Here is a 12018-nt window from a genome sequence, read left to right as displayed (position 1 = left end):
TTTTCAAACCCCCTACCTTCCAACCCCCCTACCTCCAACCCCCTACCTCCCAACCCTCCACTTCCCAACCCCCCTACCTCCCAACCCCCTCCGCTCACCACGTGATGTGTCAGGGTGTAGTTCTTCACGTCGAACGTCTCTGTGCGGGATCGGGAAGATAGGGTTCGGGAAGAGAGGGTTCGGGAAAAGAGGGTTCGGGAAGAGAGGGTTTGGGAAATGGAAACGAAAAACCGGGAGGTGTGTGTGTGTGTGTGTGTGTGAGGGGGGAGAGGCCAAGGTATAAGGACGTTTCCGTTTTAAACCTTCATCCCGCCAATGAACAATTTCGAATACGAAAATCAATAAAACGCTTCCCCGGAATGTGACGCGGGCATCGTACATAAATATCTCTGTCTAATAAGAAAATCAATAAAGTATTTGAAATTAATAAAAAGAAGAGAGAGGAATAAGGCGAATCGGGCGCGAAAGGGCTGCTCCTGCTCTTTCCAAATAATCTCAAGCAGTGATTTTTTTCATTTAGGGCGGGTCTCAATTTATTCCGACCTAAGTAACAAAGTTGCTAGGGTCGCCGTAATGTATTCCGTAAGTGTGGGGCGCTGGGGGGGGCTACGCCCCCCCCCAGACCCCCCCCGATAAGTTACGACTCCCCTCATAGACCAAGATTCACGCACTGAGTTGGCGCGTTTTCGTCCATGTGCGCACTCTTCATATGCACATGCATAGATAGTTCTGGCACTGTTTGTGAGCAATAAGTAAATCCGACCAAGCAAAGGCCTTTATCAGGAAAATTTTCAGGCTTATCTTGCTGTTTTGGTGTTTGTTCGACGTTCGAGTCGTTGCCTTTTGCGTGTTTGGCTATGCGAGGACCGGTCATACATTCTGCTATGCCGCGTTGACTCACGGGCTTGACCTTCTTACGGCCCCTCATATCTATTCTATGATCGATAATACCAAGTTCTGCACACTACGGAGCAATCTTGCAGCAATGGACGTTTTTGGCTGGAGGAATGAAAATGTACGGATCGGCCTCAATTCATTCCTTTTTTCCAAAGGCCAAAATGGCCTCTTTATTCCTTATAAGGAATATATTACTTAAAAAAAACACTGATCTCAAGACGTATGAAAAATCACAAAACATGCCTAACTAGGCAATGCCTTTGCCGAGGTCCGCCAGGCCTCGCGAAGACAGATCTCTCCGCAACGAAGCAAACAACAAACAATACAGCTGAACAGAAGTCACACAGGACCGGATTCAGTCACCCGATTCATGTCAGCGGCAGCGACACCCGACCGGGAAGCCGTACGACCCCGCCCCCCCACACACGCCAGCAGCAGCGCAAGTCCGCCAGCCGGAACCCAACGGCTTCCCCCTCCCCCACTTTCTTCTTCTCGGCCCTCCTCCACCCGAAAGTGTGTGTACGACCCGTACCTGGGGCCATGTAGGCTGGCTGTGCGGGGGGCACAGCATTAGAGGGGGAGGGGGAGGAGGAGGGGGAGGAAGGACACCGGAGGGGGGGGCGGGGGGGGCAGCAGGTTAGCCGTGGGAGTAACACAACTTCATACTTGAACCATTTCCCATTTGACATCACCTTCACGACAGCTTCCATACACTCCCCCAATCATCCTTGCCCGTACAGTCCGTACAGCTTGTACACACCGTCGCGATGCTCTCACCCATTAACCTCTCCCCCTTATCGGCCTCTCCTGCAGTCCCCAGAGCTGCCGTTGGACGTCGTTCGGCGGTTTTGGCCATTTTCTTCATCATTTTCAACATCGTTTGGTTTCCACTCACCCACCCTCTCTCTCTCTCACTCACACACACACACACACGCACACACACATACACACACACACACATTTCCCCCACCCTTCTCCCGGCCCTCACCGTCCCCGCCTCAGGGTGCTTGGTAATGAGGACGGTGCTGCGGAGACGTGACACTCCGAAATCCTGTTGGGAATGTACGTGAGGGCGGGCGGGAGAGGGCGGGAGAGGGCGAAATAGGGAGAGGGTGAGAGAGGACACACACACACACACACGCGTCGTCCTCCCCTTTTTTCCCCCCACGTGAAGAGGGTTTAGCACCCGGATGGTAGGTAGCTGGATAGGTAAAGGGGAGCGGGGGAGAGGGGAGAGGGAGAGAGGGGGGATAAGAAAAAGTAAAGGACCAGGCGATTTGATTCCCAGCGCGGAACACCCCCTCCTTTGATGACCACATCTTTATCGAACATCTCAACACTCTGACTCCGGCCGCCGCCATTCGCCTTCCCGCTCTCCGCCTTGCATTCTTTCTTTTTCCTTGCATGCAATTCACCTTCTCACCCCCCTCCTCTTCCCCCCCGTCCCTCTCCCCCCCGTCCCTCTCCCCCCCCGTCCCTCTCCCCCCCGTCCCTCTCCCACCCGTCCCTCCCCCCCCGCCCTGTGCACGACCCCAACCTCCCACCGTTATCTTGGCAACCGGCCGCGGGGAGGTGGGTCCGTTGATCAATACATTGCCCGGCTGTACGGCAGGGAGGAGGGAGGGATATCATGCATGCGAGGATATCCCACTGAGGGAGCGCAGCTGGTGACGCAAGATGAAGGGGGGGAGTGGGGGAGTGGGGAAGGGAGGAAAGAACCCGGAAACCATGTATTGATACGATGGGCTGTGCCCTAAAGAGATTCCCAAGGTTTGATATTTTGACCCGGGGTGTTGGAGCCAAAAAAGGAACGTCCTCAGGGATTGCGGAGTCGAGACATACATACATACATACATACAATAGGCAGGCGGCTGGCAGAGGTTAAGGCCTGACTTCTGCTCCCAGTTGACCCAGTCGACCCGGGTTCAAATCCGCCTGCCGGCTCCTCGGGTGTTTGAGGAGTGATGAAATGGGAGGTGGCCCCCCATCTTATGGACGGTGTAGGACGTGATAATATCAACTTGCGAGCTGACCAGGAACTAAGTTGATGCGCCGTTGATCCGCTAGATTTGGTTGGATGCTGGTGGTGAGTTGCCGAACCCAACGAATACATTCTGAAGTCGGATGGGGTGACGGATTAGGGTGCCCCTCTAGCAGGGGAGAGCAGGGACTGCCCCGGGAAAGGGGGCCGCTGGCGAAGTTAACCACCCTGTAACAACATACATACATACAGACATGGAACCAGGAAATGATGTGCTGGTGCTCTTTTCGATGTTGTGTATGCGCCGTACCCTATACCTCTACTCCCCTGGCCCATATCCTGTCGTGACGTGAGAAAATGAAATTCCGTACTGTGCCGTACACACTCCCGTGTGTCAAGCCTCTTTCTAAATCCCATATCGCTTTTTTTGTCCACTACTCAATGCATTCGTACATTGAGATCTCGTAGTCGGTACATTCCCCACCTTGAGATCTCGGTGCATGATGGTGGGATGCAGGTACTCCAGGCCCTTGGCAATGTCCAGCGCAATGCATAGCACCTGTCGTACACAATGTCGTACAGTATGCAGTACAACACGCAAGGCAACATCGCGCACAGCGACGGTTTCAGCTGTCATCCATAATCCATAATGACAGCTCCCAACACCCCCGTAAAAAACTATCCCAATAATTCAAAATTCAAAATGCACGCAGATGGTACGGCCATACAACAGGGATGCACAGTATTGCAGCGCGATACGTCATTGTGCTTTTTGTGTCATTCTACCCTAAACCCCTAAAACCCAAAACTCTAATACCCCTGACGTTATTCACGTCTCCCCTCCCTCCCCATCCCCCAAAGTACACGCGCACCTTCTGCAGCGGCAGCAGCTCCCGGTCTTTGTTGTACACCAACTGTTCCAGGCTCGTTTCCATCAGCTCCATCACCAAGAACAGCTTGGGTGGCGTCAAGCACGCCGCCAGCAACCGTACGACATTAGGATGGCAACACCGCCCCAACACCTCGACTTCCTGAGCAAAGCTGTTGAGCACTTGTTCCAACGCTTTTTTGCCGGACGCCTCACAGAGGTCTCCCACATCTCTCATCACCTTAACCGCCACCTTCTCGCCGCCGTACAGTCCCTCGTACACTCGTCCAAACGCCCCCTTGCCGCGCACCACCGGAAGCAACTTTACCTCCGCCGCCGCCGCCTCGCCTAGCGCCAGGTCCTGCCGTGGCGGCGTAAGCGCCGTTACGACGACATGCTCGTCTTCAGGGAAAAGCAATGCCGTGGTTGTTGTTGCCGGCGGCGGCGGCAGCGGCCGCCGCTGCTGGCTGCTGGTTCCGGAGCTAGAAGGCCCGCCATCGCCGCTGCGAGTCAGAAGATTGTCCGTCTGCTCCGAAATGCTCGGAGTGAACTGCCCGCCTCCAGCACCTCCTGGTACGACACGCCGTGGGGGAAGCCGTTTTCGACCTTAGGGTTATATGATCGGATCGGACCTTCTGCGAAGTACATAGAATCTTGAGAAGAGAAGCTAATTAGGAACCAGCTTGACAGGCAACTTTACCTGCACTCCCAGTCTGTGCCCCTTCCGAACCGCCGCCGCTGCCGCCGCCGTCGCGGCCCGCCTGCCTGGGCTCCGCTTCCGCGACCTTCGTCCCCGCCGCCTCAAGGGCGTCTTCGCCTGCCGCTGGCCCGGGCCCGGGCCCTGTCCCTGTCCCCACGCCTTCCGCCGTCAAAGCCGCATCCCTTTCGACGCCGCGACTGTACCCCTCTTCGCTTGGGCTGGCGGAGGCGCTTCCGCCGCCGCCGCCGCCAGCGACGCTATCGCAAGCTGCGCCCGTGTCAGTGGAGCCGCCAGTGGCGGCTCGCATTGGCGCGCCCTTAGCTGCTGCGGCGGCGGCGGCGCCGCCGCTGCCGCCAGTGCCTGCAGATGCGATCGCATCGAAGGAACATTGGGACCCGTTCTCCAGAGCCATCCGCCGCTGGCGATGCCGTACAAAGAGGAATCCCCCCGCCACAGCCGCCAGCAGCAGCGCCGCGCCTGCATGGTCGACCAACACCATCGCCGTGTATCGATCAGGTGCATAACTGACTGGGCAATAACTCTGGTGCAATCACTGGTACAAAATACATAAAGACTGGGCAAAGCGTACACACGCAGCTCAGCTGCTGTCAACAGAAACCAACAAGCGCGCGCGCGCGCCGTTCACACAGACGAGCCGCGCAAGTCCAGCCGTCCTCCAACACCCCACTGCGGCCACTACCTGCGACCGCACCGCCGATGGCACCTGCCCTCGCGGGCCCGCTTAGGGAGGCGCGGCCGCCGCCGCTGTCTCGCCCCACGGCCGCCGCCGACGCTGACGTGGGCTCCAGTTGCCGCCACGGCAGCAGCACCTGCCCCGGCAGCCTATTCTGACTCATCCAACCCATGCATCCATGCACGCCGCCACGGTCGAGGAGGCAATCGTCATTCATGACATTGGCGCAAATGTACGATACGTTGTGCAGGACAATGTCGTACTGAGAAGGAATTTCATTTCTGTACTTATCCATGTGCGTGCCGGGCAGCGCCACGTCCACAAGCACGCCCCGGTCGGCCCAGCAGCGAGACATGAGCGGCGGTTGTATCACAAAATCGCTAAGAGTTGGCAAGGAGGTGCTGGTGTTGTTGGTGTTGTTGGTGTTGTTGGTGTTGTTGGTGTTGGTGTTGGTGTTGGTGTTGGTGTTGTTGGTGTTGTTGGTGTTGGTGGTGGTGGTCGTGGTGGTGGTGGTCGTGGTGGTGGTGGAGGTGGAGGAGGTGGTGGTGGTGGAGGAGGAGGTGGAGGAGGTGGTGGAGGTGGTCATATTGGCACAGGCAGGTTGAGAAACGGCCAGTTTGAAGGTCTGTGTGCCAGGTCTTGAGGTTGCGCGAGGCGCACCAACCAAGGACAGGTTCCAAGTGAAAGCTGGTGAGCAAAGCGCTGCGTTGAGGAGTTGTTGTTTAGGTGCATAAGGGCGGTGCATAGTTATGGCATGAAATAGCATGAAAGGTGCGGTGTTGGCTGGCGTGCTGCCGTGGTCGTGTGGTGGTCGTGTGATGCGATTCGCGAAAGCCCCCTGGTAGGGCGTTTCGGGGCATTTCTTCTCCGAGCGAGGGAGCCTTAGAGGCCCATCGCTTTGTGGTATCGTCATGATGCCGGTAGGTGATGACGTTGCGGATTGCGATCCGGAAGTTATGTGTGTGAAAAAATGTCAAGGCGGGGTGTGATAGCGGCACGTTTGATGTCGAATCGCCGGGGGGGCCATTGATGCTTGGAAAGGGGCTTCTATGATGGTATGTTGACGCTATGGATGGATAAGTGCGGGGTTGGTCCTGCTGGGTATTTAAATGTGTATGTATGTATGTATGTATGTATGTATGTATGTATGTATGTATGTATGTATGTATGTATGTATGTATGTACACCGGAAAGGGTTCAAGCGTTCTATACCATCGCGGCAAACAGAGAGCTTACCGTACAGCAGCGCTGTCTCGTCATGTACAATTACTCCCGGCTGTGTGTCGTATGCATTGAACGTCGTGGGCGCCGCCAAATCGAAGCCGAGGCTCTGCCGATAAAAGTAAAAAAAACAAACAGTAATGCAATTAAACGGTCAGAATTCCGCTTTATTTTAGCTTGATCCCTTAGCAACGGGAAATAATCCCATCATGTCATAAAACAGTGCGATTCCATTATAAGTTGGATATAACAACAATTTTTTTATGAATATAAAGTGAGGAAAACTACCGGCCGCAGCGAAAGAAAAGAGCTGTAGATCCGATGATGGAAGAAGACGCGACGCAGGCGCCTGCCTTGCGCTAAATACAAAGATATGGTGCCAATACAGGAAGATAAGAACCAGTCTTTGCTGCATTCACCTGAAGTTAGGGAGACAAAGAGCCGCCCGTAGCAGTTAGATCTTAAATCTATACTACTAGCTAGCATATATCGACAGACAGACAGACAGACAGACATATCAACAACCGTGCACTCGCTGACGCAATCGGCGGACCAACAAAAACCTCGTTATCAGCATTGAACACACGGCCCCAACCACCCACCTGTTACCACGCACGCACCCACCGCCTCTCCCCATCCCTCCCCCCCGCACCTGGGTGCCGTTCTTATCCCCAAAGTCCCCCAGCAAGAGGTGCCGTACAGTCACCGTAACTCCGCTCGCAATCCGGATCTTGTCGTACACAAATCCCATGTTGAGTAGCGGCCAGCTGTCCCCCAGCTTTGCGCTGCCGCTCAGGGTAAGGCTCCGGCTCAGCAACGCCGGCTCCGAAACCGCTGCAGAACCGCTGCCGCCGTCCGAGACCTCCCATAACAGCCCCTCCCAGTCGCTCTCACGCATCCAAATGTCCCGTTCCAAAACCACCTCCGCCACCAGCGGCGCCGCCGCCAACGCCGCCGCCAGCTCCCGGCCGCTGTGCACCGAAACCACGGCCTCCGGACCCGCCGGCAGCCGCCACGGTAACTGGGCCTTATCATTCGCCACCATCGATAACGCACACGCCAAGGGGTTCTTCAGGCGGGCCATGCACTCATCCGTGATCACGCGCGCGCACATGTACGTCACATTGAGCAGTACGACATCGTAGTTATTGGGTACGGTGGCGCGCCCGGCGGTGGCCACGTCAGCGCCGGGGACAGCTACATCGATAAAGACGCCGCGGTCGGCCCAGCACCGGTCTTGGAGGCGAGGTTGGAGCGCAAGGCCCCGAGAGGGTGGATAGAGTGCGGGTGTGGCTGTGGAAGGCGTGATGTTGACGCAGCTGGTCTGGGTAACGTTCAGTTTGTAGGTGTGGATGCCCGGGCGTGATGCAGCTCGAGGACTTGTACTTAAGCCGCGTGTCCAAATGCCGACTGGCAGGCAGACGCCTGGAGGGGGTTGGAAGCGAGTACGGATGATAGTGTGCGTATGTATGTATGTATGTATGTATGTATGTATGTATGTATGTATGTGCTTAAAGGACCGGACATGATGAGATAGATATAGCTTGGAAAACGTGTAACATGCGCACTGGGTTTTGGGAGTTCAGGTGGTGGGTGGGATAAAGAAATATGACACGTCGGTGCAAAACACAAGAGCATTCACCGGGGCGGGGGGCAGCCTCCAGGCAGAGATCACGGGCGCGAGAGTTACCGTTAGAAAACAGAGAACCGGGACATTTCCCTACTCAAATCAACACATATATACATACACAGGTACACACACCTCCCGGAGCATTTCTGTTTTTGCGCTTAATACCTTCGTGAAGGCGCGTTTGTGTTTTCTCATCACCTCACAAAGCGCCCCCACCGCGGCAACCCGTCCACCGTTACATTGTCCTCTTTCTTTCCCGCAACCGCCCCCCCCCGGCCCCCATCACCCTCACTCAGACCCCTCCCCTCCCCTCCCCTCCCCTCCCCTCCCCTCCCTTGAGCCCTCCCCCACAACTCATGAAGCATAATTGCGGTTTCCCCCTCTTCCCCATGATTAGATACATACATACATACACACGACGCACTCCACTCACTGTACATCACTGCCGTCTCGTTGTGCATCAAAACGCCAGAGGGGCCCGAAGGGAACGACGGCGCCGCTAGGTCGAAGCCGGGAGCCTGAGGACATAACAAGAAACTAACTAACGGTCATAACGGAAGCCAACGGTCATAACGGGAAACGGCCTTACATGCAGCTTTAATGAGCTTTAATGCAACGCATCGGGGGTGACGAACACAAGGCGAGTATGATGGCCATGCTGAAGGCAGGTAATAACGGTCACAACGAACCTAACGGATAAAGTCTCGTTTTAACAAAACGCTAAATCTAAAACCGGCACTGCACCGTCTGCGCACTGCGGAGTGCCACCTGCCCATGTGCAGCGGTCAGCCTGGATACATCAAACGGTCGTTTTAACCTCCTAAACCAACAACTACCCTTCCACAAACATCACAACCACGAACATCACCACGAGCAGGACGAGAAATTGGCGGCACACAAGCAATCTAAAACGACCCAGGATACAATGAACCTAGGATACCGCATCCAATCAGACGAGACCTCTTGCTTTGGGTCACCGTCCCCTTCCATGACCCACTTGAGTCGCATGTCCCGCTCTGGATGTGCACGTCGCCAGCTCCCCGCCATCCCCCCGGCTGCGGGAGAGATAGCAGGCGCCTATACCCCCCAAACACACACACACACACACGCGCACAGGGCCTTACCCCCAAAGCCTTCCAGTCCCCCCCGTCACCCCGCTGCGGAGCAGAGCCCCAGCCCCCCGGGCCCAGCACGGCCGAGCCCCAATCACCACCACCACGATAGCACCAGGAAAGGGGGGATCCTCCCCACCCCACCCCACCCCCACCTGTGTTAGGATATCGCTGCGAAAGTCCCCGACTACGACATGTCGTACAGTGAGTGTGACACCGTTCCCGATACGGACCTGGGATCCATATCGCAAGGTTAGAAAACAGTTGGGTGGTTGGGCGCAACGATACAACGTACAAACTTGATCGGGCGTTGTCATGCAGCAAATGGATGCCTCTTGGTTGACCGCGATCAACGCGTCTGCTGGAGGGGTGCTTTAGCTGGCTGGGAACCATTGGGTGAGGTCTTGCCCCTCTTGGGTGGTATCGGGGGTTAACGGCGGTTATGCGGTTACGGTTACGGTTACAATCGGCCATGGTTACAGGGTGACGAGAACTGTTCATTAAGTAATACCCCCATGTGAACATACAGTAGTAGTTGTCATGGGTGGCAAAAGGGTTATAATCCAGAGTTTGAGTTTGAGCTGGGCTTTTTGGGAAGATGCTGTTCCCAATGCTGTTCCCCGGGGAGAGACTTTTTGGAAGGGTTGCGAAGACGCCTGGACATCAGGCGCGTTGGAACACATAAAGATAAGTTTCAACAGTTACATGTACTGAAGGCTGCGACATCAGTCCAAAGGCCTCACTCGGGAGCTTTTTTTCATGCGTGCAAAGGTTCGGGGGGTTTTCACGGACGCGAGTTCGGCTGTTGAGGACGCAATAGCAGCGACGTTGATGAAGGCACATGTGGGTTTAACTTTGACTCAATGCCGTTTAAATCAGCGATACATATTTGTCTGGCAACTTCTTTATGGGGCATTCCAGGTCGCCATCATACCTTGACGTGGACGAATCCCATGTTGAGCAGTGGCCATTTTGGAAGGTTTGGGCTGCCAAGAATAGTGAAGTTTCTTTTCAACAGGATAGGTTCGCTACCATTCAGCAAGCCATCCCAGTCTGTGTCCAGCATCCACACGTCCGCAAGGATAATTGCTGTGTCGATGCGCGCGGCAGACGCAAATGCAACTGCCAAGTCCCTTCCGCTGCGGACCTCCATGTACGCGGTGCGGGCATCGCTGCCCGTGCCCTCAAGTCGACAGGGCAGGAAAGCGAGAAGCGTCAGAAGAAACCAAGAACTCGCAAAGTTCATTGCTATTGATGCGGACCGAGTAGACGTTCGTTAGTCATAACATATAATCCTTTACTCCTATAAGTTGTACTCCTGCGCAGCAAATGCCATTTGGCGTGCATATCTTTGCAACAGAAGGCCAGATACCTTCCAACGCAACGTTAAGATATTCAGTTAGTGTACTGAAAGCAACAAATGCTCATGGCCTTAAAAATGGCATGGGGACATGGGTTAGGTTGGCAAACCGTGTACGAACCCGTACGGACTCTCCTACCTTACAGCCCAACATTTTTTCATTTCCAGTCTTCCCCTTCCTCCTGAGCCTACAGCCCATGGGCCCTTGGACTGTCTTGGCCCTACGGACATGGCATCACCTTTACCCACACCACAGCCACTACCGCACCACCATTAACACACACTAACTAATTTACCGTTGTGGGGTCGCGTACACACGGTGATCTTACGGGCCCCCGTAAGATAGTTTCATGGTAGACCTAAACACGTATCTGTGGCAGTGGATTCCTGGCGAAAATGGCTAGACATGGGAATTGGCCGTGTAATACACAAGCAGCCCATACCGCGGCTTGGTTTGATAGTGTTGGATATTGCACTTCTGCACTACCGAGAGTGGTACTGAGCTAATGTCAGCCCAAGGACGTGGGTTGCAGGGTGACTTTGCTGAGGCCCTGCGCTAGCAACAGGTAAATCGCTCACATGCATGTACGGCATAAGCTTAAACTTATTTAGACACCCACAAGTGATGGCCAGGCCGAGTACATAATTATGTTGTTGTTACATGGTCGTGGGTGCGTTCCCCGTACCTGCAAACCACCCTAGTACGAGCCGAGGGCTCAAGGGCTGCCAAATCGCCTATAAGCACCATCCTACCTCGCACTTCCAACGAAACAAGTGATGAAGTATACTAACGACCAAAGGGAACGATAGAGTTACAGTGGGACCATATGCGTTCCAGCATCCTTGCCAGGCGTTCAGGTTCCCACTTCGTAGCATCCTTCATATGCTCGAAGCGTGGGAAACCCATATCAGATCTGATTTTGTTGTACACCGGACAGTCCATCAAAATGTGTTTCTCGTCCTCGATATGGCTATCGGTGCCGCAGCAAGGGCATACTCGCTCCTCCCTAGGTGTATAACGCTGTCCCTTACACGCCCTGTTAGCCACCAATGCCCAACAGCAAAGCCTAAACTGCATAAGCTTGCGATTCGCCGAACGCGGGATAAACATTGCGATATGCGGGAGCACCTCCTTCCTGCCCGCTTGCTCGGCTGCCAGACCCATCCAATGCTTATACTTCGCCATGTGGATTCCTGGTTGCTTGCTGTCTGACGGGTACACGTCAGGCTGGACATCTAAACGCGTATGCTTCCAACCACCCGCTAATCGGTCCTTGAACTCCAAAATCACACCTTCTGGCACCACCCTCAAACCCCATGTCGTACCCTAAAATTTCTAGTATCCTGACAACCTTAGATCCCCAGCCATCGTGACATAAGGAAGAAGCAAAGGCCAAACGAAGCTCTTCCCGAAAACAATGATGATACACCGAGCCTTTAGCTTCTACCAGTCGGTTCCAAAAACGGAAGATTAGGTTCGCCCAGTGTACTTGTAATGGGTACTGCCCCAGTTCCTTGAACAGTAGCCGGTTGGGAGGCACCCCCGCCCCAGCCA

At 54.9% G+C, this 12018-nt stretch overlaps 1 protein-coding gene across 1 annotated transcript in view; it reads right to left on the bottom strand.

Moving 5' to 3' along the window:
- Positions 1-10349, bottom strand: part of VOLCADRAFT_116442 (uncharacterized protein) — a gene marked incomplete at both ends in the record, with an annotated part of 13853 nt that extends 3504 nt beyond the window's left edge. Inside the window, 13 exons of the mRNA XM_002947359.1 lie at positions 78-139; positions 1430-1448; positions 1886-1948; positions 2442-2498; positions 3363-3437; positions 3751-4316; positions 4447-4923; positions 5159-5842; positions 6377-6470; positions 7014-7786; positions 8425-8509; positions 9259-9336; positions 10038-10349. Coding sequence (XP_002947405.1) covers positions 78-139; positions 1430-1448; positions 1886-1948; positions 2442-2498; positions 3363-3437; positions 3751-4316; positions 4447-4923; positions 5159-5842; positions 6377-6470; positions 7014-7786; positions 8425-8509; positions 9259-9336; positions 10038-10349 — 3345 coding nt within the window. The remainder of the gene's footprint in view (positions 1-77; positions 140-1429; positions 1449-1885; positions 1949-2441; positions 2499-3362; positions 3438-3750; positions 4317-4446; positions 4924-5158; positions 5843-6376; positions 6471-7013; positions 7787-8424; positions 8510-9258; positions 9337-10037) is intronic.
- Positions 10350-12018: the final 1669 nt, after the last annotated feature.

Source organism: Volvox carteri (genome assembly GCF_000143455.1).
Source record: "Volvox carteri f. nagariensis unplaced genomic scaffold VOLCAscaffold_6, whole genome shotgun sequence".
NCBI lineage: Eukaryota > Viridiplantae > Chlorophyta > Chlorophyceae > Chlamydomonadales > Volvocaceae > Volvox > Volvox carteri.
The sequence above is the reverse complement of the archived record's forward strand: the minus strand, read 5'-3'. Positions and strand labels throughout refer to the sequence as shown.